The 26,012-nt window shown below is 43.0% G+C and overlaps 1 protein-coding gene across 1 annotated transcript in view; it reads left to right on the top strand.

Moving 5' to 3' along the window:
• Positions 1-25,207, top strand: part of YIPF4 (Yip1 domain family member 4) — a 44,395-nt gene extending 19,188 nt beyond the window's left edge. Inside the window, exons 3-6 of the mRNA XM_077486417.1 lie at positions 5,960-6,131; positions 12,806-12,883; positions 15,036-15,149; positions 23,152-25,207. Of these exons, the coding sequence (XP_077342543.1) occupies positions 5,960-6,131; positions 12,806-12,883; positions 15,036-15,149; positions 23,152-23,289 (502 nt within the window). The 3' untranslated portion in view covers positions 23,290-25,207. The remainder of the gene's footprint in view (positions 1-5,959; positions 6,132-12,805; positions 12,884-15,035; positions 15,150-23,151) is intronic.
• The last annotated feature ends 805 nt before the right edge of the window (positions 25,208-26,012 follow it).

Below are 26,012 nucleotides of genomic sequence, written 5' to 3'. Positions count from 1 at the left end.
AGGTTATAGTAATGTGATGAAATGTCCATCCACAAATGGCAGCCTCTACAAGGGGATTAGAAGCAAAATCCAGCAGGAGCTACAGAGTATAAAAGAGATGAGAGGCGACTTGATACACAAGCGATGTCTGGATAGACAAGAAACATCCTGTCACAACTGAGTAGAGAAGAGAGGCGCCTCTAAGTGTAGCAATATGGTTACATTTAATGAAGGCACGTCTAAGTATGCAGACATCCGGGGTAAAGCTGTCCACATAGACCAGTGATGGTGAACCTTGGCACCCCAGATGTTTTGGAACTACATTTCCCATGATGCTCAGCTACACTGCAGAGTGCATGAGCATCATGGGAAATGTAGTTCTAAAACATCTGGGGTGCCAAGGTTCGCCATCACTGACATAGACCATCCCCCTCATCGCCCACTTTCACTGCTGTCAGTCTGCAATCGTGACCAGGAAGACTACCTTGCAGTAGAGCGATCTGAAAGCGAGGCTTGAACCACCCACGGAGCACAGCTTGGAAGGGACAACTTTTGATGGGGATGAGGAGTATGGTCTATATGTGAACAGCTTTACCCCGGATGCCTGTATACCTAAATGTGCCTGTTTTAATCAAAAAACAATCTGAGTTGCTCAATGTTATACCTTCGTTAAATATAACCATATTGCTACACTTAGAGGCGTCTCTCTTCTCTTCTCTTTTATACCCAGTTGTGAAATGGCGCTACTTGTATCTCAAGAATTCGCTTGTACATGAAGTCAAAATGTATTTAAAAATGTTGCCTTGTCTTGCAAAATGCTCTCAAACTAAGGTTTTACTGTATTTTGAAGCCAAAGACGTGCAGCAGAATACAGTGTGGCCTAAATTTATGAAGAAATTAGATTTTATTGGATATTTTTTTTTTTTTTATAACAAAGTTGGCAATATATATTTTGGTGGTCGACTGCCACCAAAATAGAGCTTTGTGTGGAAAAATAAAAAAAATCTCTCTGTGCTGTGAATAGACAAGCTCTCTGCAAATCTATTTAGAGCACCCACCCTTATACAAATTTCCAGCTGCGTTTATCTCCTATCTCGGAGAACTTGTCAGAATCTTATCATGCTGATAATAGAAGAACAGAGTAGCAGAAAGACACAGGACATATGGTTTTGGCGAGAGATAAGTAAACGCTACAGATGTGCCCAGGTCAAATTTCATGAATCTGGTTTACATCCACTTTTTAACTATAAGGCAGGTGCACCCAGCCCTGAGATCAAATGGAGTAACTTTCACATTGTGTGGACTGTGTATAGGGCTATCCTATTTTGCAGTAGGACATGGTGACCGTATATTCTGAGTAAATATGATTTCGCTTTCGTTCATTGATATACACAGCATTTTCATCTTGACCTTAGGGTTATATCTCCACTTTAGGAGAGGACTAGGCAGAAAGTGTTAAAAACAGCAACACTTGCACAGTACCGTCAAGAGGGCGGTCCTACTGGCTATAACCCCCTCACACTGCATCCAGCAGCTCAGTTTTTTCCTGCCTAGTGTAGAAGGACCTTGCTCCCAGTGGGACCAATGTTCCTGGGGAATTTTTTCCTCTCTCCTGCATTTTTGATTCTTGTGATCTACAATCAACAGCCGGGCTGGATTATATAGATCCTTAGTCTCCCCAGCCTGACCATCAAGTGTGAGCAGGCCTTAGCTACGCACTGGGTCGGCCACGCCATGCCCCGTCTGATCCAGGGATGGCCGGTGAGCTATATGCTCTAGAGCACACATATGACCGGGCTACTGCTGTCTGTCACAGTGTGCCGTGGCTGGCAGGCACCCTGTACAGCCCGGGTGATGGGTCTGTCCGTGGAATGCGTCCAGCAGTCCCTGCAGGAGGGGTAAGCATGGTTCCACCTGTCTTGGCAGGATGGAGCAGCTGGGCATTCGCTGGGAGGTCGACTAGGGGGTGTCTCACTCTCCCTTTCTTCTATCCCTGTCCCTTCCCTCCTCCCCATGCTATGGGCCGCTGTGTGACTGGGCACATTGGGGGTGTGGTGCACGTATCTGGCCGGGGGTCCTCCGGGGTGGCCTCTGGGTCCTGGCAGGTGGCTGCCCTGGTTGTTGGGGGTCTGCTAAAACGGAGTGAAAAACACCCCCTCCCCCCCCACCGTCTTCTGGGGAAAAGCTCTGATTCAGACTCGGGGCCCCGCTGTGACAGGCAGCCTCTGTTCTGATGTATCAGAAGATGTGGACCAGGACAGTGAGGATGACTCAGTGCCCGGGGCAGAGCAGGAAAAAATCGCTTGTAGGAGCACTTATCACAGTGGTGCGGGATACCCTGAAAATGGAGGATACGACAGGGGCATCTACAGAAGTGTGAGTCCCACAAGCTGGCCCACACGGCTGAGGGGTTTTCTTACCCAACTTATTTTGATACGTTTATTTACAAGGAGTGGGGAAAACCGCAGTGGGCCTTTGAAGTCCTGAAACACATGGCGAGGCATTACCCCTTTTGATGAGTTTCCTGAACAAATGGACATCATCTTCTGATTGTTGCTGAGCAGACATCTAAGAAAGCACTGGTGGACTTGCCCTTCCAGGGAGAGAGGCTATTGGGTGCCTCGCCGGATGACATTATTAAGATTGTTACTGGGGCTAAGAGTGCGTTGCTCCCACAGTCCAGAAAAGGGAAGGCGCCACACCCAGGTTGGCTTTTCCCAGTCCGACAAGGTGCCTGCTGAGGGACAAAAACATTTCTGGCTTTTCAAACCAAACAAGCCTGCAAGCAAATCTGTTACTGCATGAAGGATCACATGGCGGGTTGCCTTCGGTTTCATCAGGATACAAGATAGTTTCTTTCTTGTCCGACAAACAGATTTTTTATTTTTTTTTCCCTCCAACCTTCATCTTCTTCCAGCTCGTCGGGAGGCCCTGTTTGGGGTAGTACAGGACCTTCTGCGTGGGGTGATAGTACCTGTACCGATGCCGGAAGGGTTTCAGGGTTTCTTTTCCAATCTGTTTATAGTCCCAAAGAAGGAAGGGGTCCGTCCAGTCCTGGACCTCAAGGCCCTCAACAGCTTTGTGAATTACAAAGGTTCAGGATGGGATCGGTTTGCTTAGTGGTCGCTGCACTCCATCAGGGGGATTTTCTGGCATCCCTGGACATCAAGGATGCATACTTGCATTTTCATCATATGCATCAAGCACCAGAGGTTTCTGCGATTTGTGGTTGGGGATGAACACTACCAATTTGTAGCTCTCCCTTTTGGCCTGGCGTTGGCACCAATGGTCTTCACCAAGTTGCTAGCCCCAATTTTGGCTTTGCTAAGGCAGCGAAGGATCGCAAACGTCGGTTACCAGGGTGACCTCCTTCTAAAAGCAGCTTCTGCCTCAGAATTAAGGGAGGATGTGGCAATCGCTATGCAAACTCTTCGAGAGTTTGGTTGGGTACTGAACCTACAGAAGTCGGTGTTGATGTTGACTCAACACCTGGAGTACCTGGGCCTGCTTCTGGACTCCTCAGAGGCGAGAGTCTTTCTCCCTTCGGACAAGCTGCAGACTCTTCAGGCTGGGGTGAAGTTGTTGGTGTCCCGCAGGTGGTCGTCGCTGCATTTTTTTGCATGCGAGTCCTGGGTCTCATGGTAGCCACTTTTGAAGGTGGTACCGTATGCTCAATTCCACACTCGTGTCTTGAAAAAGGAGATCCTATCAAAATGGGACAAATCCTTGTTGTCCCTGGATTGTCAATTTTCGAGTGAGCCAGCTAGTCAGGGATTCCCTGCTCTGATGGCTGAGGTCGCCGGCCCTTAGGTCCGGTAAGTCATTGACATTCCTTCCTCTTCATTGGACAGTGATCACAATGGACGCCAGCCTGACGTGGCTGATTTATGCGCTCTTCCCCTCCCCCCCTCAAACTTCTACCACGTCTGCTTCGCAGAGTGGAAGCCGAGGGGATTCCTATATTTCTGATTTTGCCTCAGATTGGCCTCGGCGTCTGTGGTACGCCGACATAGTACGAATGGTGGCTGATGTTCCTTGATGACTGCCGATGCGAGAGGACCTTCTGTCGCAAGGTCCAATACTTCATCCTGCTTTACCGTCACTGACTTTAACGGTATGGCTGTTGAAAGCCAGGTGCTAAGGGACCGAGGTCTGCCAGATTCGGTAATATCCACTATGCTGAGGAAACTGAAGTCCTCTTCTCCGAAGATTTATTATCGTATGTGGAAGACCTACATCTTCATGTGTGAGGAGATGGGGTGGCATAGGCACATACTCGATTTCCAGGATTCTGCTGTTTTTGCAGCGAGGAGTGGATCAGAAACTTGCCTTAAGCACCATTTAAGGGGCAGATATCAGCTTTGGCTGTCCTTCTTCTTTTTTTTCTTTTCTTTTCTTTTCTTTCCCAGAGACCCTTGGTGACTCATTAATTGGTGAGTATGTTTGTTTGTTCAGGAGGTTAGATATGTGGCCCCTCCGGTTCGACCACCGCTACCTCCCGTGGGATTTGAATCCGGTGCTCTCAGTGCTTCAGAAACCGTCATTTTGAAAACATTAGGGAGATCCCCTTATTGACACTCTCTTAGAAAGTTGTCCTTTCTAGTGGCTATTAAATCTGCCAGGAGGGTTTGAGTCTTGCTAGTCCCCCTACTTGATCCTCCACAAGGATAAAGCAGTGCTGCGTCCGCAGCCTTCGTTTCTGCCAAAGGTTGTTTCGGCCTTTCATCTAAATGAGGACATTTGTGCTTCCGTCCTTATGCCTTTGGTCGTCACACCCCAAAGAGGTGGCATTGCATTCCTTGGACGTGGTCTGGGCTCTGCTCTTTATCTGTCTGCTACGGCTCCTTTTCGGAGGTCAGACTCGCTGTTTGTCTCAGTGGCTGGTCCGAAGGAGGGACTGGCGGTCTCATCAGCCACCATCTCTCGGTGGATCAGGCAGATTGTGTTTCAGGCTTATGCCATAACGGGATGGGTGCTCCATTTCCTGTCACGGCACATTCTACCAGGGCAATTGGTGCCTCTTGGGCTTTCCAACATCAAGCGTCCGCTTCCCAGGTGTGTAAGGCGGCGATCTGGTCGTCCGCTCACACTTTCACAAAATTTTACATGGTTCATGTGAGTGCATCTTTGGATGCTTGCTTCGACCGCAAGGTTTTGCAGGCGGCTGTTTAAGGTTGCAACTACTCCGTTGAGGAGCTCTGGTTGTTATGGGTGGAGTTATTTTCTTGCTGTTCCCACCCCTCGTTTCTTTAACACTGCGTGGGGACGTCCCTACGGACATGATGAAGATGCTGTGTCCATCAATGAACGATAGAGAAAATATGATTTTTGTATTCAGTGTAAAATCCTTTTTCTCTGAAGTTCATTGACTGACACATCACCCACCCTTTCTATTTATGTTTGTACTGCTTTTGACAAACTGAGCTGCTGGATGCAGTGTGAGGGGGGGGGGGGGGGTTATAGCCGGTAGGACCGCCCCCTGAGCGGAACTGTGCAAGTGTTGCTGTGTTTAACACTTTCTGCCTAGTCTTCTCCTAAAGGGGCAATTTAACTCTAAGGTCAAGATGAAGATGCTGTGTCCATCAGTGAACTTCAGAGAAAAGTATTTTACGGTGGGTACAAAAATCCTATTATATATTTTTTTTTTCTTTAGACCGTTTTGTTGTCTGCTTATTCCTGCTTGAAAGATGGTGTAGTTTGTAGCTCCTAAAACAAAGTCAGCAGCTACAAATACTGCAGCTGCTGACTTTTAATATATGGACACTTACCTTTCCAAGGAGCCCGCGATGGCTGCACCCCAGATCTCCATGCCAAGTGGTGGGGGGGGGGGGGGGAGAGAAACTATAAGTGAAAGTTCCACTTTTGAGTGGAACTCCACTTTAAATTCACTGGCATGCCAATTTTGAGTTCTTAACTTTTTGTGTGCCTATCTTTACTTCTTCTTTTTTTTTTTTTTTTTTTCTTTCCTTTTTAATTATAGGGAGGAGCTGGACATAGATCTTAAAGACATTTACTACAAAATCCGATGTGTTCTGATGCCGATGCCATCGCTTGGATTCAACAGACAAGTAGTTCGAGACAATCCTGACTTTTGGGGACCACTTGCAGTTGTTTTATTCTTTTCAATGATCTCACTCTATGGCCAGTTTAGAGTAAGTGCAATTCTGTTGGTGCATGTGGAAAGTTCCCCACTGGGCAGTTAAAGCCCAACTCCAGAAATCTTGAAAATCCTTCCTTGCAGTGGGGCTATGCCTGTAATGCAAGGGATATCTGTTAATTTACTTTTAGGGGGCATGGAAATTTATCATATTTTACTCAACAAAAATGGCCTACCTTTTATTTTATTTATTTTTTCTGTACTTACAGTAACCATTTACTACAGAGAGGTGGTTGTCAAACTTTATTGAATCTGTACTACAATCTTCCTCAGCATGCATATTCCAGTAGATCAGATGCTGCCTGCAGACATTTCTACACACTGTCCCAACTCTGAGGAGCAAACATTTTTAACACCTGTTATCTGGTTATTGTGTTTTTATCTAATCTCTGCCCACATATGTTCAGTCAGATTTGTCACTTACACCCTGGTCACACCAATCCCGACATTGAAATTGTGCTACTTCACTTGAAGTAGTATGATTTAAAAGTAGTGCTGCTTCAAATGCTACTTAGAAGACATATGTGCATCTTCATGCACAGATGTCTATGCAAGTCGCACCTGAGCTTGCAAAAAATAGTGCATGAACTACTTTTACTTTCGATGGAGTTGCACAGATTTTGACCGCTTCAATTGTGGACAATAGGGTGTGACTTGTCATGCGATTTGAAACAAATCGCATGAGTCGCACCAGTGTGACCATTTGCTAAATACAGTACAAATATTCCAGGTTTTTGTATCTCTGTATGTAGATGGTCATGCTTTTGTATGTTGGTGTCAAATTGAGCAGTACCTATCTTCAGGAGGAATTGTTAACAGGCTGAGGCATCCAGTTCAGGAGGTAAAATATGGCTCATGCCACATCTGTTTTACAGAGGATGTGAACACGTTAATTCCACTACAGGAGCTTTGTGAACATCTACCCCAGACGCCTGGGTTTTATGTAAATACAGGCGGTCCCCGGGTTACAAACAAGATGGGGTCTGTAGGTTTATTCTTAAGTTGAATCTGTTTGTAAGTCGGAACAGGTACATTTATTTCAAGTGTAGCTCCAGCCCACAAAAATATTTTTAAGCTTTTTGGATAGCATAGGGAAGGGTTAACACCCCTGTAACATTTTGTTTTCTTGTCTGTGCCCATGTTAAAGGGGAGGGCCACCCTGAAAAACAAAAAAATGTTAAAAATTACAAAAAATCTAAAAAAAAAAAAATAAAAAAAAATTTTTTTTTTTACTTACCAGAAATGGCTGTTGCTAGGCACTTTCTCCTAATCTTCCTCTTCCTCCTCCGCGGAGATCTTCTGTCTTCTGTCTTCGTCGCGGCGTCTTCTGGGTAATGAGTCACGCTGTGTTCTGGGAACTGTGTTTTCCAGAACACAGCGCGTCCCATTCAGAAAGCGCTGCGGGACTCGCGCATGCGCAGTAGCTGCGGGACTCGCGCATGCGCAGTAGGAAACGGGCAGTGAAGCCATAAGGCTCCGCTGCCTGTTTCCCTTACAAGGGATGGCGGCGCCGGGACCCGAGAGCCGAGGGACGGGTCGGCCTCGGGCGGCCGACATCGCGGGCGCCCTGGACAGGTGAGTGTGTTTATTAAGTCAGCAGCTGCAGTGTTTGCAGCTGCTGACTTTTTTTTTTTTTTTTTTATAACTGGCCCTCCACTTTAAGAAGATTTCACCTCGCTTTCTGTCCCAATGACGATTGAATTTTACAAATTTTGGAAACAATCCTTTTGTAATAAAGCATCAGTGGAGTAACCTTTTCCCAAAACTCTTACAAGAGTGAAATTCCCTTCCTAGGGGTAGATTTCCTCTTCCTGTTGTCTCCCTCTGTAAGTAGGAGACGTTTGTAAGTCGGATGTTTGTAACTTCAGGGACTACCTGTAATTGGGGAGTCATTATATGTTTTAACTTGGTTCATAACTGGAAACCAGTGCATCATTTCCATTAAATGTTCTTTTTTTTTTTTTCTTCTAGGTGCTCACTTACACAGTTGTGCTCATAAGTTTACATACCCTGGCAGACTTTATCATTTCTTGGCCATTTTTCATAGAATATAAATAACACAAAAACCTTTTTCACTCATGGTTAGTTTGGCTGAAGCCATTTATTATCAATTAACTGTGTTTACTCTTTTTAAATCATAATGGCAACAGAAACTATCCAAATTACCCTGATCAAAAGTTTACATACCCTGGTTCTTAATCCTGTATATTTCCCCCTTTAACATCAATGACAGCTTGAAATATTTTGTGGTATTTGTGTATGCGGCTCTTTATCTTCTCAGATGGAATAGCACCCAGTTCCTGTAAGTACTTGGGCTGTCTTGCATGAACTGCACGTTTTTGATCTCGCCAGAGTGGCTCAATGATATTGAGTTCAGGAGACTGAGATGGCCACTCCAGAACCTTCACTTTATTTTGCTGTAGCCAATGACCTTTTTTTCAAGCGCCTCCTTATTGTGCATCTTGAAACAGCCACACCACATGTTTTCAGAGAGTCCTGTATTTCACCTGAAGTTATTTGTGGGTTTTTCTTCGCATACCTAACAACTTTTCTGGCAGTTGTGACAGATATTTTAGTTGGTCTACCTGTCTGTGGTTTGGTTTCAACAGAACCCTTCATTTTACACTTCTTGATTAGAGTTTGAACACTGCTGAATGGCATTCTCAATTCTTTGGCTATCTTTTTATATACCTTTCCTGTTTTTTACAGTTCAACTACCTTTTCCCGCAGATTGTTTGAAAATTGTTTATCTTTGCGCGTGCCCCCTGCAGAGTGCGCGCGCGCCCGCACTGTGATCAGTCACCGATCCGAGTAAAGGGCCTGTCCCGGCCCCTTACCACGTGATCAGCTGTCAGCCAATGACAGCTGATCACGTGTATAAACAAAAGCTCGGTAATCGGTTTTTATTTTCTCCTCACGCTAAAAGCGTGAGGTGAAAAAAAAAAAAAGAGAGCTGTTCACCGCCTTATGATCACGGGACATTGGTAACGAAGAATAAGGGGGCACATCTGCCGCCTCCTCTGTGCCACCAATCAATGCCCACCAGTGGTGCCAATTAGTGCCACCTAGCAGTGCTGTCTTTCAGTTGAACCCATCATTGCCACCTCTCAGTGCCCATCAATGCCCTTCAGTGCCACCTCATGGCCGTACATCAATGAAGGAGAAAAATTACCTGTTTGCAAAATTTTATAACATATATATATATATATATATATATATATATATATATATATATAGATAGATAGATATAAAATTTTTTAGAATTCTGTCTTTTTAAAAAATGTTTTAACAAAAAATAAAAACCGCAGAGGTGATCAAATACCACCAAAAGAAAGCTCTATTTGTGGGGAAAATGGTACAGTGTTGTATGACCACGCAATTTGTCATTCAAAGTGCGGCAGGGCTGAAAGCTGAAAATTGGTCTGAACAGGAGGGGATTTAAGTGCCCAGTAAGCAAGTGGTTAATAGCCATTCAAACCCCTTTGTGTCAACTTGTGTGCATGTTTTTAGGCCACAATCACCAGGGTATGTAAACTTTTGATCAGGGTAATTTGAGAAGTTTCTGTTGCCATTATGATTTAAAGAGTAAACACAATTGCTTGATAATAAATGGCTTCAGCCAAATACTAACCATGAGTGAAAAAATGTTTTTGTTATCGTTCTGCCAGGGTATGTAAACTTATGAGCACAACTGTAGGCTCTGATTAGGAGTAAGCTTTGGGATTCATTTAAATGGGGACCTGGTTAATTCCTTCATTTCAAAGCCAAAAATAGATGTATAGCTTGGAGCAATAATTGGCATTGTCAAGTAATATCCTAAAATAACAACAGACTTCTGATCACTTTCCCAAGCAATAATCGGTATAGCACATTCTGTGTTGTAGGAGGAGCAATGCTAACCAGCATGGTAAGGCCACAGTAGTGCTCTATCTATTCAGGTAGAAGCCAATACGGTCATTGTAAACTCAGGTGCCATCCTAGTTTTAGTTTTCCACATTTTCACAAAGCAACCTGTGGAACATTGGTAGGAAACGCTTTGAAGTCTTAGGATTCTTGGCAAAAGACCTTGAATTTGGCACATGACCAAAGCTATGCGGGAGAGTACTCTCCCTGTATCTTCAGCAGCTTGTGGGTAGATTATTTTTATTTATTTATTTTCAGGCAGGAGAGAAATGTCCATGTCCCTGTCCCTTTTCAAAAGCAAAGTGGGTGTGAATGAATCAGGCGGTACTGTTAGTTTATAAATTAGGGGTGTGGAGTGTCTCAGTGATCCGGTGTCCAGGCAGAGTTGTTTGAAAGGTGCCTGAGTGGTGGGTCTACAGCCTTGCGGGTTTAGTGTGAACAGGAAGTCTGTTACTTGAGCAAGTCTCCAGATGTTTGGGGGTGGGGGGGTGTTTATCATCGCCCACACATCTGCTAAGGGTTTAATGCCCTTACTTGATAAAAAGTTGATGGTGTTTTACTGTTTTGTGTTAGCTGGACAGAAACTGATAACTTTTTCTTGCCATTGAAAAAAATATCAAAAATCATCATATATTAACTACTTCCCAACCATCCCATAGCAGAAATACTGCTACTACGTATATATAGGTGATTCTGCACTTCAGCCTAGGGGGAGCAAGCAATTACCATCGGCACACGGCAATGGATGCCTGCCAGCACTCCCTGATCGTTGGGCAGAGAGACAGGATGGAGCTCTATTTAAACAAGGCAGAGAGCTCTGTTCTGACAAAGGGACATGAATGATGTTGTGTTCCTGCAAAGCAGGAAATACACCATCAGTTCTCCTAGTAAAAGCACCACACGGTACACAAAAACACTGGTTAGGCACGCAGTTAACCCATTGATCACCCTAGATGTTTAAGCCCTTACCAACCAGTGTCATTAGTACTGTGACCGTGCATATTTTTAGCACTGAATACTGTATTAATGTCACTGGTTCCCACAAAGCATCAATTGTCAGTGTCCACCACAATATCAGAGTCCTGCTATGTCACTGATCACCGGCATTACTAGTATTAAAAAAAGGGGGAAAAAAATAGTTTTTGTTCGTCGTCCTTTTTTTTTTTTTTTTTTTCTTCTTCTTAAATTGACGGCCTTTTTTCATTTATAGCGCAAAAAATAAGAAATGCATTGGTGATCAAATGCCACCAAAAGAAAGCTCTATTTGTGGGGGGGAAAAAAATTACACAAATTTTATTTGGCTACAGCGCTGCATGATCACACAATTGTCCGCTAAGTAAGGCAGTGCCTTATCACATAAAAGGGCCTAGTCCATGAAGGGGGGGTAAATCTTTCATATGTCAAGCGGCTAAATGCTCTAGTTCTTTATTACTGGTGTGTACTATTGATTCCTGTGACATGGGAATACTAATGATGGACATACTGTATATTAAACTTGGTGATGACAGAAAAACGAACAGGTGTAACAGCATGCCCGATGTCTTGCATCTTCAGGCCACAAGCCACATGTGTAAAGCCGGCCATAGTCCTTTTGAAGCTTGGCCCTGTAGGGACCGGCTGAGATTTGGACCATGTATGGGCAGGCTGAATGTACCCAAGTTGATCGCTCATTCAACTTTGGTACAACCAGCCTGTCAGATTTCACATGCGATTGTTGCTAGTGGCCAGTTAAGCTCCTTGCAGTAATTACTGCTGGGAGAACACTATGGCTCTGTGGGAGAGATTCCCCCATCAACCCAGTCAGTGGTTGCAGGAAAGAATATCGCTTTACCTATGGTGAGCTTAAAATCCTTGTTTTACTCAATGCAAACTGCCTGAACAACAATAAGCCACACCACTTTTTTTCCCTATTATTCAGCCTGCTGGTCAGCTTTAGGAAGTTTTGAGGACATTCGCCATGAACAAGAATGGAAGTCAGGAAAGTCAGGGAGAGATCAAAGTATCACAGAGACAGCCAGACAACTGGTATGTCCTGGAGGTTAGAATTTACAGCTATGGAGCAAATGTGAATGCTTCTTCCTCCACCTCCCAATGCCATGTTTGGTGTCTGAGCAAACTCAGCCCCAGACACTCTGTGCTTGGCGCTATTCAGATACCAAGCTTTAACACACGATCCGAATATTGCACAAAAACTGTCCTTCGAGGAAGAATCAACGATTTTCGGATCGTGTGTACACTACTTTCAAGAGCCGATCACGACAGTTCATCCGATATTAGCCGATCGGACAAGCCCAAACATTTTCCGAGTATGATACCAGATCGTACGATTTAGTCATAGTCTGAAAATACAATACAAATACATTACAACACATGACGTCACTTCCAATTTTTTTTTTTTTTTTTTTTTTTTTATTTATTTATTTATTTATTTTTTACTGTCGTATGAGAATTTCCATGACTTTAGTTAACTATTCAATTTCTACTTGCGACTATTAATCGAAAAAAGTTGTACGATCTGCGTACGATATTAGGATCGTGTATATGGGCCATTAGACAGTGTTTTACCTAGTGCCTTTTGTAGGGCTGAAATTCCAGCAATGCATTGGAGAGATAGGAAGCCTCTGTAAATGTATGGTGTGAAGGAGTACATTTTGACCTATAGAAGTTGAATTTCCACATGTTTATATATTTAGATATTCAATGATATGTCAAATTTAACAGAAATCCTCCATTAATATTGTTTCCTATGAACTTTATTTTTCCCAGGTAGTGTCCTGGATTATCACAATTTGGATATTTGGATCACTCACCATTTTCCTACTTGCTAGGGTACTTGGTGGAGATGTAAGTGACCTGCTTATTACTATTTAATATTACCAATACATTTTTGTTAATGGGAATGCTAAAAATAATGCAATTAAACTGTCTGGAGACTTGCCTAAAGTGCAAGTAGGGATTTCCAGTTATGCTTTAAAAAAAAAAAAAAAAAAAAAGTGTTTGTGTTTCGAGCTGTTTCGCAAGGAAGAATGGGCAAGAATTTCAGTCTCTCGATGTGCAAAACCGATAGAGACATACCCCAAGCATTTTTTTATTAGTTAAAAAAGTTTCAAAAATCCAATAGATTTCGTTTCACTTCACAATTGTGTCCCACTTGTTGGTGATTCTTCACAAAAAATAAAAATGTTATATCTTTGTTTGAAGCCTGAAATGTGGCAAAAGGTTGAAAAGTTCAAGGGGGCCGAATACTTTCGCAAGGCACTGTATATATTATATACATACATACACACACACACACACACACACACACACACACACACACACACACACACACACACACACACACACACACGTATATTCGTATTTCACAAATGCGAGTACACCCCTCACATTTTTGTAAATATTTTATTATATCTCTTCATGTGACACACTGAAGAAATGACACCTTGCTACAATGTAAAGTAGTGAGTATACAGGTTGTATAACAGTGTAAATTTTGACTGCTGAAGTCCAAATTTAGACAATTGTAACCAAACTGTAGTTCAGATGTAACCTTAAATTTGAGAAACGCATAGCGCATTATCTTCAGGAGCCGGCGCTACACGTATGCGGTGGCAACCAGGCGAGGAGTACAGACAAGTGTGTCTTGCCTACAGTCAACACCCTATCAAGCATCTGTGAGGCATTCTCAAATGGAAGGTGGAGTGCAAGGTCTCTAACATCCACCAGCTCTGTGGAAAAGGACTCCAGTGGCAACCTGTGAAGCTCTGGTGAACTCCATGCCCAAAAGGGTTCAGGCATTGCTGAAAAATAATGGTGGCCACACAAAATATTGACAATTTTGGTCTAAATTTGGACATTTTCACTTTGGGGTGTACCCAGATGGTTTAGTCATTAATGGCTGTGTTATTTTGAGGGGACAGCAAATGTACACTGTTATACAAGTTGTACACTCACTACTTTACATTGTAGCAAAGTGTAATTTCTTTTCAGTGTTTTCACATGAAAAGGTAATAAAATATTCCCACAAATGTGAGGGATGTACTCCACTTTTGTGAGATGGGGGTGTATGTATGTATGTATGTATGTATGTATGTATGTATGTATGTGTATATATATATATATATATATATATATATATATATATATATATATATATATATATATATATATATAATATATAGCCTTAAAAGTCCCATACACCCACTATTGATTTTTCTTTGAGAAATGTGATCAGGGGAAGTCAACTTGCAATAGGAAATGATCTATAAAGCAATAACTTATATCTGGAAAGTTTTTTAATACTGTACTTTCCATTCAGCAATCTATATTGGTGGTTATGAAGAATATCTCCATATACTTTTGTGTGAAAGGGTAACTCTTGATGTTGTTTGGAGTTACCCAGGGACCTTCATATCACTTTGATCATGATGGTATTCTTGATGTGTGTTAGGCCTTGTTCACACCATGTGCACAGATGTGATTTTCTGCCCTTGTTCTGCAAGAGCACAAAGAAAACAATTGTTCTCCTCTGTGCTCTGTTCACAGCACAGCTAGCATGTGCCGATTAAAAAAAAAAAAAAAAAAATTGTACCCTTGCAGAGAATTTATGTTCCATTTTTCTGCGCAGGAAAAAAAACTCATGTAACCCACACTGCCCTAGTGTGAACAGGGCACATAGAGAACAATTGTGATTTTTTTTTTTTTTGTCCTTGCAGAAGCCTACATAATAAATACATATGTCTCTGCACATGGCGTGAACAAGCTTACACAAGTCAAATTGTGTCATTTTTTTTTCATGTTGTGTGTTGGGGTTTTTTTTTTTTTTTTTTTTTTTTTTTATGCACATATGGTATGAACATGGCTTTTAACTTATCCCCAGAATGTATTGTAGAGGTAAGACTCCCTTGAACTGAGAGGGATTACTGGTGACACTGCAACTTATTGTTTCTTTTCCTGGAAAATGACCCGGTTATAATTTAGTTTTTCTGTTTTACAGGTGGCTTATGGACAGGTCCTTGGTGTCATAGGATATTCCCTGCTTCCATTAATAGTAATTGCTCCTGCGCTTCTAGTGGTTGGATCATTTGACATTGTTTCCACAGTAATAAAAGTATGTTTGTTTTTTATTTATTTTTGTAACTATAGTTACACAGTATCTAGTGTGACTATTTAGGTTGTTTAAGTATTGTAGGCCTGTTGCATTTATTTTTTTATTTTTTTTTTGTGCCAGAGCTGCTCTTCAGGTGAATGGATAAACTTTCCTGGATAAGGGTCCTTGCACATGTGCTGATGCTCAGCATGTTAAAGCAGCCAGTTTTTTTTTTTTTTTTTTTTTTTTGTGTAACTCCACGCACTACCATGTGCTGTGACATGCTACAACGTGGGTATGTTACCCTATTGCATTGGGAGATTTATTCAGAATGAATGGCACTGCAAAGCAAAAGTGTAAATCTGGGCTAGATTCTCTTGCAACATTCTGTGGAGCCAACCTTGCATGCAAGGACTAGAGCTTTGCCTTTCTATGCTCTATCTCAAAAGAAACACACAGCCTTTAGCCTAGAATGGCAAGGCATGCCTCCCCGTCTTTTCCCTCCCTCTTTTCTTCAAGCTAACAAACTGGTTAAAGAGTGCATTTTTCCACTGTTAAGCCTTTCCTGTGAAGACTAGTATTCCAGGAAGCAAGCCCTAAGAGAAATTGCAGGGGTAATAATTTTAATACAGGGGTATGTTTTTATTATGTGTATCTGTTTGTCAAAAAAAAAAAATGCTGAGGGTTTAAGGCCAGGTTCACACTGGTACGGCCAACTCTGCGACATTGGAACCTCACGACGCGTGAAAATCAATGTTTTCCTATGAGAGCTGTTTTAACTGGTCCGACACAAGTTGGTCTGATTTTGAAAATGCTCCCTGAACTACTACGGTCTGACTTTGACCTACTTCAGTCCATTGAATATCACTGAAGTCCAATCAAAGTCGGATCGCGGTCTTAACTGATCCAACTTTGGCATGCGACTGATGATCCTGTAGGGGAACTCCACAGCAAATTTAAATAAAAATAAAAAAACGACATGGGTCCCCCCTCCAGAACCATAATAGGTTCTATGATCTGGTATGGATTTTAAGGGGAACCCACCCACGCCGAAAAAACTGTGTGAGACCCCACTCAAAATCCATACCAGACCCTTATGCGAGCACGCAGCCCTCCAGGTCAGGAGAGGGAGTGAGCCCTCCTGAACTGTACCAGGCCACATTCCCTCAACATGGGGGGGGGGGGGGGGGGGGCGCGCTATGCCCCCCCACCCCAACGCACCTTGTCCCCATGTTGATGAGGACAAGGGCCTCTTCCTGACAACCCTGGCCATTGTTTGTCAGGGTCTGCGGGTGGGAACTTATCGGAATCTGGAATCCCCCTTTAACAAGGGGGGGCCCCCAGATCCTGGCCCTCACCTTATGTGAATGAATATGGGATACATTGTACCCCTACCCATGCACCAAAAAAAGTGTCCAAAAATAAAATGCAGTACATAGGTTTTTAAATTAGTTTTATTAAGGCAGCTCCGGCATCTCTTCTCCCCTCTCTGGTTCTTCTCCCTCCTCTGCTGATGTCTTCTGCCTCTTCCGGTTCTCCACTGATGTCTTCTAGCCCTCTCCAGTTCTTCTGCCTCTGGTGGGTCCTCTCTGTCATCTTCGCTCTTTTGCCGGATCTTCTCCGCTGTCTCCTCCCTCTGTTCTCCTTCTGATGCACTACTTATATTGGCATGGGGCGGGATCACCAGATGACGTCATTTAGAAGCCCCGCACCATCATGTCATAGACCAATCCTGCCCAGAGTGGTGACGTCATAAAGGGTGGGGCTTTCAAATAGTCAACCAGTGACCCCGCCCTATGCCAATATAAGTAGTGGCACACCGCGCATCTACCATTAGAGAGAGCATCGAGTCCACATCGGAAGAATAACAGAGGGACAAGACAGCAGAGAAGAACTGGCAAAAGAGCAAAGACGGCGGAGAAAACCCACCAGAGACAGAAGAACTGGAGAGGGCTTGAAGACCAGCGGAGGGAGAAGAAATCGTAAGCGACACCGGAGCTGCCTTGTTTTAAAAACCTGTGTACTGCTTTTTTTTTATTTTTGACACCACATATTTTATTTTTTTTTTATTTTATTTTTTTGTGCATCGTACCCCATATTCATTCATTCCAATAAGCCCCCCCCTCCATCCACAGACCCTGACAACCAACGGCTAGGGTTGTCGGGAAGAGGCCTCCGTCCTCATCAATATGGGGGGTGCTTTGGGGCACCCCAAAGCACCTTGTCCCCATGTTGCGGGCATATGGCCTGGTACATTCAAAGGGGGGGGGGGTGGGTGCTCGCTTGTCCCCACCCCCTTTCCTGACCTGCTATGCTGCATGCTCGGGTAAGGGTCTGGTATGGATTTTGGGGGGATGGGCCCCCGTATTGTTTTTTTTCGGCATGGGGGTTCCCCTTAAAATCCATGCCAGACCAAGGGTCTGGTATGGTCTTGGAGGGGGAACCCCATGCCGTGGTTTTTTATTTATTTATTTTTTTGTTGTTTTTTTTTCCCCATTTGGCCTAAATATTCACACCAGATAGTGTGTGGTATTGTCGGGGATCAAAGTCGTGTCCTTTGTTCATTGAAGTCCTATTCATGTCAGACTTCAAGTCACAGGGCAAAGTCGGATCCACAGTCGTACAACTGTCATGTCGTACCAGTGTGAACTCGGCGTAATACTACTTTTAAAAGTAAAGTGTGGAATTTGAAAAAAAATACACATTGCTACTTTTTGATCCGATGGTGCAGCTGTCCCTGCTAGCTCTACACCGAGAACTAAGTTATCAAAGACCTCTGATCTCTGTTCTGTGGTCCGCTCTGAGCACAGTCAGCTGCTCTGTTCTCTGACCCTCCAGCACTCAGTGGAGTTCCGGTCTGTGAAGGGAGTGGCTGGTTCAGGCTCTCAGCAGCACGCTTCAGGCATGTGGGTGGATCCCGACATTAATTGTCGGGATTTCTGAAGTGCCTGGACCAGCTCTGTGATGTCAGCCTATGACGGGCTTTAGCCTGCTGTCAGCTGAATCTGGGTCACAGGAATGTAGAACTAGGTGCACTCCTGTGGCCCGCAGGACAAGCAGACAAGAGCTTTGGCCATATTTCTACTTTTTTAAAGATTCCCAAGTGAGCATGTCTCAAAAGTCAGGGAGTTATTGAAAATTTTCATGTGACAACACTGAAGAAATGGCACTTTGCTACAATGTAAAATAGTGAGTGTACAGCTTGTATAACTTTGCTGTCCCCTTTAACCACTTGCCGACCGCCGCACGACGATGTACGTCGACAGAATGGCACGGGCAGGCATAAGGGCTTACATGTACGTCCTTGCCTGCCCGCGGGTCGGGGGCCCGATCGGGCCCCCCGCCCGGTGCCTGCGGCGGTCGGTATTCGTTCGGGAGCGATCCCGGACGAGGGGACGGCCATTCATTCATGGCCACCCCCTCGCGATCGCTCCCGACGAATGAAAATGTCCGGTGACATCACTTCCTCTCCTGTAATGTAAACACAGGAGAGGAAGTGATGTATTCTCTCCTCCGTGTCGGTATTTTTCGTTCCGGCACCGAGGAGAGAGCATCGGTGAGTTGCACAAGCACTACACTACACAGTAGAACATGCCAGGCACACTCACACCCCCCCTTTACCCCCCGATCACCCCCCAATTACCCCTGCCCCCCCAGTCACAGTGACACCAATTGCTTTTTTTTTTTTTTGCATTGGTGTCATTTGTGACTGTAATAACTGTTAGGGCAGTTAGGGTTACCCCCCTTTAGTTCTAATGTGCCCCCCTAACCCCCCCAATAAAGGTTTAACCCCGTAATCACCCCCCGTCGCCAGTGTCACTAAGGCTGGGTTCACATTGCAGCGGTTTATGAGAACGAATGTGATTCGCACCGCACTGCAGTGCAAATCACATCCGATCTCTGTGCGATTCGAGTTCAGCCATACAGATAGTATGGCTGAATTCGTGTCGCACCCGCCGCACCCGCCGCAAATTCGCACGGGACCCTTTTTTTGGCCCGCAGCAGAATCGGATCGCATGGGTGTTCACACCATGCGATCAGAGTTTGCAGATCGCACTGCGATATGCGAACTGATCTGGGGGTGTCATTAACATTTCACTGACACTCCCAGCAGTTCGCATAGGGCAGTGTGAACTGCCGCCGGGAGGCATGCGATGCGGGAACCCGCCACGGATTCGTGGCGTTCCCGCATCGCTCGAGTGTGAACCCAGCCTAATAAGCGATCATTTTTCTGATCGCTGTATTAGTGTCACAGGTGACGCTAGTTAGGCAGGTAGGTATTTAGGTTCGCCGCAGCTTTTTATAGCGCCAGGGACCCCCATATACTACCGCATAAAGCCCCCTGATTTCCCCCTAGTTAACCCTTTCACCAGTGATCACCATATAACTGTTACAGGTGACGCTGGTTGGTTAGTTTATTTTTTTATAGTTTCAGGGCACCCGCCATTTATTACCTAATAAAGGTTTAACCCCCTGATCACCCGGCGGGTGTCATTTGTGACTGTAATAACTGTTAGGGCAGTTAGGGTTAGCCCCCTTTAGTTCTAAGGTACCCCCCTAACCCCCCCAATAAAGGTTTAACCCCGTGATCACCCCCCGTCGCCAGTGTCACTAAGGCTGGGTTCACATTGCAGCGGTTTATGAGAACGGATGTGATTCGCACCGCACTGCAGTGCAAATCACATCCGATCTCTGTGCGATTCGAGTTCAGCCATACAGATAGTATGGCTGAATTCGTGTCGCACCCGCCGCACCCGCCGCAAACTCGCACAGGACCCTTTTTTTGGTCCGCAGCAGAATCGGATCGCATGGGTGTTCACACCATGCGATCCGAGTTTGCAGATCGCACTGCGATATGCGAACTGATCTGGGGGTGTCATTAACATTTCACTGACACTCCCAGCAGTTCGCATAGGGCAGTGTGAGCTGCCGCCGGGAGGCATGTGATGCGGGAACCCGCCGCGCATTCGTGGCGTTCCCACATCGCTCCAGTGTGAACCCAGCCTAATAAGCGATCATTTTTCTGATCGCTGTATTAGTGTCACAGGTGACGCTAGTTAGGCAGGTAGGTATTTAGGTTCGCCGCAGCTTTTTATAGCGCCAGGGACCCCCATATACTACCGCATAAAGCCCCCTGATTGCCCCCTAGTTAACCCTTTCACCAGTGATCACCATATAACTGTTACAGGTGACGCTGGTTGGTTAGTTATTTTTTTTATAGTTTCAGGGCACCCGCCATTTATTACCTAGTCCCACTAGTGTACCCCTAAATTTAGGGGTGTCTACTTTCCAAAATGGGGTCATTTGGGGGGGGTTTGTGCCATCTTGGCATTTTATGGCTTTCAAAACTGTAACGCCCTTAGAAATCCTGAAGGCAGTGCTTGGTTTTCGGGGCCCCGTACGCGGCTAGGCTCCCAAAAAGTCCCACATATGTGGTATCCCAGTACTCAGGAGAAGCAGCAGAATTTATTTTGGGGTGTCATTTCACATATGCCCATGGCATGCGTGAGCAATATATCATTTAGTGACAACTTTGTGAAAAAAAAAAAAAAAAAAAAAAAAAAGTTTGTAATTTTCCCGCAACTTGTGGCAAAATATAAAATATTCCATGGACTCAAAATGCCTCTCAGCAAATAGCTTGGGGTGTCTACTTTCTAAAATGGGGTCATTTGTGGGGGTTTTGTGCCATCTTGGCATTTTATGGACTTCAAAACTGTAATAGGTAGTGAGAAGTGAAATCAAAAATTTACACCCTTAGAAAGCCTGAAGGCGGTACTTGGTTTTCAGGGCCCCGTACGCGGCTAGGCTCCCAAAAAGTCCCACATATGTGGTATCCCCGTACTCAGGAGAAGCAGCAGAATTTATTTTGGGGTGTCATTTCACATATGCCCATAGCATGTGTGAGCAATATATCATTTAGTGACAACTTTGTGTAAAAAAAAAAAAAATAAAAAATTATTTTTTGTCATTATTCAATCGCTTGAGGCAAAAAAATAAAATATTCAATGGGCTCAACATGCCACTTATCAATTTCCTTAGGGTGTCTACTTTCCAAAATGGGGTCATTTGGGGGGGTTTTGTACTGCCCTGCCATTTTAGCACCTCAAGAAATGAGATAGGCAGTCGTAAACTAAAAGCTGCGTAAATTCCAGAAAACGTACCTTAGTTTGTAGATGTGACAACTTTTGCGCAAACCAATAAATATACAATTATTGACTTTTTTTTTACCAAAGACATGTGGCTGAATACATTTTGGCCTAAATGTATGACTAAAATTGAGTTTATTGGATTTTTCTAATAACAAAAAGTAGAAAATATCATTTTTTTTTTTTCAAAATTTGCGGTCTTTTTACGTTTATATCGCAAAAAATAAAAATCGCAGAGGCAATCAAATACCATCAAAAGAAAGCTCTATTTGTGGGAAGAAAAGGATGCAAATTTTGTTTGGGTACAACATTGCATGACCGCGCAATTACCAGTTAAAGCAGCGCAGTGCCAAATTGTAAAAAGACCTCTGGTCATTTACCAGCAAAATGGTCCGGTCTGAAAGTGGTTAAAATAACTTGATACACAGCCATTAATGTCCAAACCGCTGGCAACAAACGTGAGAAGTGAAAAAGTCTAAATTGGTCCCAAAATGTCAATATTTTGTGTGGCCACCATTATTTTTCAGCGCTGCCTTCAACCTCTATGGCATGGAGTTCACCAGAGCTTCACAGGTTGCCACTGGAGTCCTCTTCCACTCCTCCATGATGACATCACGGAGCTGGTGGATGTTAGACCTTGCCCTCCCTCTACCTTCCGTTTTGAGGATGCTTCACGGATGCTCAATAGGGTTTAGGTCTGGAAACATGCTTGGCCAGTCCATCACCTTTACTCAGCTTCTTTAGCAAGGCAGTGGTCATCTTGGAGGTGTGTTTGGGACAGTTATCATGTTGGAATACTGCACTGTGGCCCAGTCTCCGAAGGGAGGGGTTCATGCTCTGCTTCAGTATGTCACAGTGCATGTTGGCATTCATGGCTCCCTTAATGAACTGTAGCTCCACAGTGCCAGCAGCACTCGTGCAGCCCCAGACCATGACACTCCCACCACCATGCTTGACTGTAGGCAACACACACACTTCACCTGGTTGCCGCCACACACTTGACACCATCTGAACCATTTCTTCATAAAACTGTTTACGGGCTTTCTTGTGCATCGTCTTTAGAAGAGGCTTCTTTCTTAGATGACAGCCATGCAGATCAATTTTATGCAGTGTATGGTCTAAACACTGACCCCCAACCCCACCCTTTCAACCTCTGCAGCAATGCTGTCAGCACTTGTACATCTATTTCCCAAAGATGACCTCTGAATATGATGCTGAGCATGTGCACTCAACTTCTCTGGTCGACCATGGTGAGGCCTGTTCTGAGTGGAACCTGTCCTGTTAAACCGCTGTATGGTCTTGGCCACCATGCTGCAGCTTAGTTTCAGGGTCTTGGCAATCTTATAGCCTAGGCCATCTTTATGTAGTGCAACAATTCTTTTTTTTCAGATCCTCAAGAGTTCTTTGCCATGAGGTGCTATGTTGAAGGTGCAGTGACTAGTATGAGAGGGTGAGAGCGGTCACACCAAATTTAACACACCTGCTCATTCATACCTGAGAGTTTATAACACTAGCGAGTCACATGACACTGGGGAGGGAAAATGGCTAATTGGGCCCAATTTGGACATTTTTACTTAGGGGTGTACTTGCCTTTGTTGCCAGCGGTTTAGACATTAATGGCTGTGTTGAGTTGACACTGTGTTCTCATTTACACTGTTATACAAGCTGTACACTCACTAATTTACATTGTAGCAAAGTGTCATATCTTTTCATGTGACAACACTAAAGCAATAATATATTTTACAAAAATGTGAGGGATGCACTCACTTTTGTCCAATACTGTATATTTCTTTTTAGCTGGAGCATATATAAATTTGAGTGTGTCAATGCTTTAGCTGTTTGGAGACCATATTAATGTTATGTTTTTTCTGTTGCAGCTCTTTGGTGTGTTCTGGGCTGCTTACAGTGCTGCGTCCTTATTAGCTGGAGAAGAATTTAAGACGAAGAAGCCTCTTTTAATTTATCCCATCTTTTTATTGTACATTTATTTTCTATCTTTGTACACAGGAGTGTGATGACCGTTTTTTTTTTTAGACAGTACGTTTTTTTGATACATTGGTAAAAAGTATAATGCTGGTTGGGTTGGGAGTAGCCTTTTCATGGTTATACTCCTTTCTGGATTTTTTGGAATGTATCAAGGCTGTATGTGTGTATATATTGCCCCTAAGTTCAGTACAAGGGGCTTACTCTGTATATGGCAATATGGTGCAGGCCCCGCAGGGCAGGGATCAACAAAAGCAATTCAAATTATGTAATTTATTATTTTTTTTATTAGCATTTCTGTTGTCTTAAGTTGATCTTATCTGAACACTTTCAGAAAGAGCAGCATTTAACCAATCATTTTTCAACATGGTTGGTAGGATCTAGTGTTGTATATCCACTAAATATGGATACAGCACCATGACTGTTATAAAATGTGGAACACATATTGTTGGTTCTCCAAATCTGTATGTTTAATAACCCATATACCGAGATTTCAATACTGACCAGCCTGATGTTCTATGAAATCGTTTTTGGATGCCTAAATAACAGGTAACCGATAATATATTCCTATTATCTTTTCAGATTTGATAGACCTATGGTGCACCTTTTAATCTGTTCCCCTTTATGTGGGAGTAAGGTGTGTGTATATATAGTCTAAAATATTTGTTTTTACATGTTTTAATTTAGCAAATTCTGTAAAATAGCACTAAAGCAAGGGGTTATATTCTCATTTGGGAATAGATTCAGAAATACATCCCCCCCATGTAAATTGTTAATTTGTAAAAAAAAAATAAGTTTAGGCTAGATGGTGTGTCAATGTAATTGGATAGCTTCTTTGTTTGGAGGTTTGTGGAATACAGTGCCAGATTAGAAATATTTGCACAGTGAGGATGTGCCAGATTAAAAACTGGTGAATTCTAAGCATCACGTTTTGCATGATTGCCTGGACCTTTTTAGTCCTACTCAGATCAACAGGAGAAATCTTACCAAAATGTTAATATTTTGACAGCATGTGGAAAACTGTACTGTATAAAGTGGATACGACTGGAGAACAATTAAGAAACTTACGTAAGCATGGCTTAGAAAAACCTAAAATTCCCTTGTATTCTCTTCTCTGTTGCTCACACTTTTGTCTCCCGTTGTTGCTCCATTTCCAGGTGAAGCTATCAGGGTTTGCAAAAATTTGTAGATGGGCAGAGACCGTTTTAGCAGTTGGGATATCAGTGGGGAAACGCCATCACAAAACACTGAAGTTACATAATGCATTTTATGTATTGGAAAGCCTTATTGACCTATAATGATAACTACATTTAAAAGTTTTTTTTTTTTTTTTTTTTTTTTCTCCTGCACAAATAATTTTCATAATTTCTTGATCATCCACACAGGAACCATGCGATTACCTTCCTGTTTTTAAATTTGGTGGACTCGTAATAACGTGATTTAATCTAATGTATAAAGCCTCAGTGGTAATATCAGCAGGAGGTGTGGAAGTTACACAATTTTCCTTTTTTCTCCTATGCATTGTTGGGATATTGACCTCTGGTGTGTCCCAATGTACATGACCAGAAAAGGAAACTACAGTGGGTAAACAAAAATCCCTTCATTATCCAAGGTTCGTAACATGTTTAAAGCTGATGTTGTCTCCTGTAGTGAAATAAAGAGCTGCTCAAAAAGAAAACAAAAATAACAGATTCAAGTGCAATTCATTTGGGAGGGTTTACCGTTTTGTCTGTGGAAGTTTAGGATTTTTTTTTTTTTTTTTTATATATTGCAATCTATTCTGTAGGTATGATTAATATTTATGAAAGTTGATGGCTTTCCACAGATATAATGGTATTGATGTGATACCCATCATTTCTTTAATTCTTCTGTTATATATGTGACTTTTTATAGATTTCATTTCAGATTCAATGCAAAAATAAAAACAAAAAATACATTGCAAAGACTCAATATGCCTTGTATTGCTTGTCTTTTCTGTGTCTCATATTTTCTTTTGTATTGGTTTAGGTTTTATATGATATGGTAATAATATCAAAACATCTGGTAGAGTTTAACTACTTCAGCCCCGGAAGGATTTACCCTCTTCCTGACCAGAACATTTTTTGCGATATGGCACTGCGTCGCTTTAACTGACAATTGCGTGATCGTGCGACGTTGCCCCCAAGCAAAATTGATGCCCCCCACAAATAGAGCTTTCTTTTGTGGTGGTATTTGATCACCTCTGCGGTGTCTATTTTTTGGCCTATAAACAAACAGCGCGACTATTTAATTTTTTTTTTTTTTTTTTTTTACTTTTTACAATAATATCCCCCAAAAAATAAAATGACTAATTTCTTCCTCAGTTTAGGCCCATATGTAATTTTCTACATATTTTTGGTAAAAAAAAATCGCAATAAGTATGTGTGTGTGCATATATATATATATATATATATATATATATATATATATATATATATATATATATATATATATATATATATATATATATATATATATATATATATATATATATATATTATATATATATATATATATATAATATAGTGGCAACACGCAGGTAAAATCACCTGGTTGTATCCAGGATGGGAAATATGTGTGCCCTAGATTCAGGCTTTATGCAGACTTGTACAATTAGAGGGGAAGAGTTAATGAGCCCAGCTGAAGTAAGTGGGCTCATTAAGACCTCTACAAAAAAAACCCAGCATGCTTAGGGAGATGCTCCATCCTGGAACCAGTTCTGTGTGTATAGACTGGG

The sequence above is a fragment of the Lithobates pipiens genome, unplaced genomic scaffold (assembly GCF_037356315.1).
Source record: "Lithobates pipiens isolate NorthernLeopardFrog02 unplaced genomic scaffold, aLitPip1_a1.2 Scaffold_18, whole genome shotgun sequence".
Classification (NCBI taxonomy): domain Eukaryota; kingdom Metazoa; phylum Chordata; class Amphibia; order Anura; family Ranidae; genus Lithobates; species Lithobates pipiens.
Note: the sequence above shows the minus strand (reverse complement) of the source record. Positions and strands in the feature narration are given on the sequence as shown.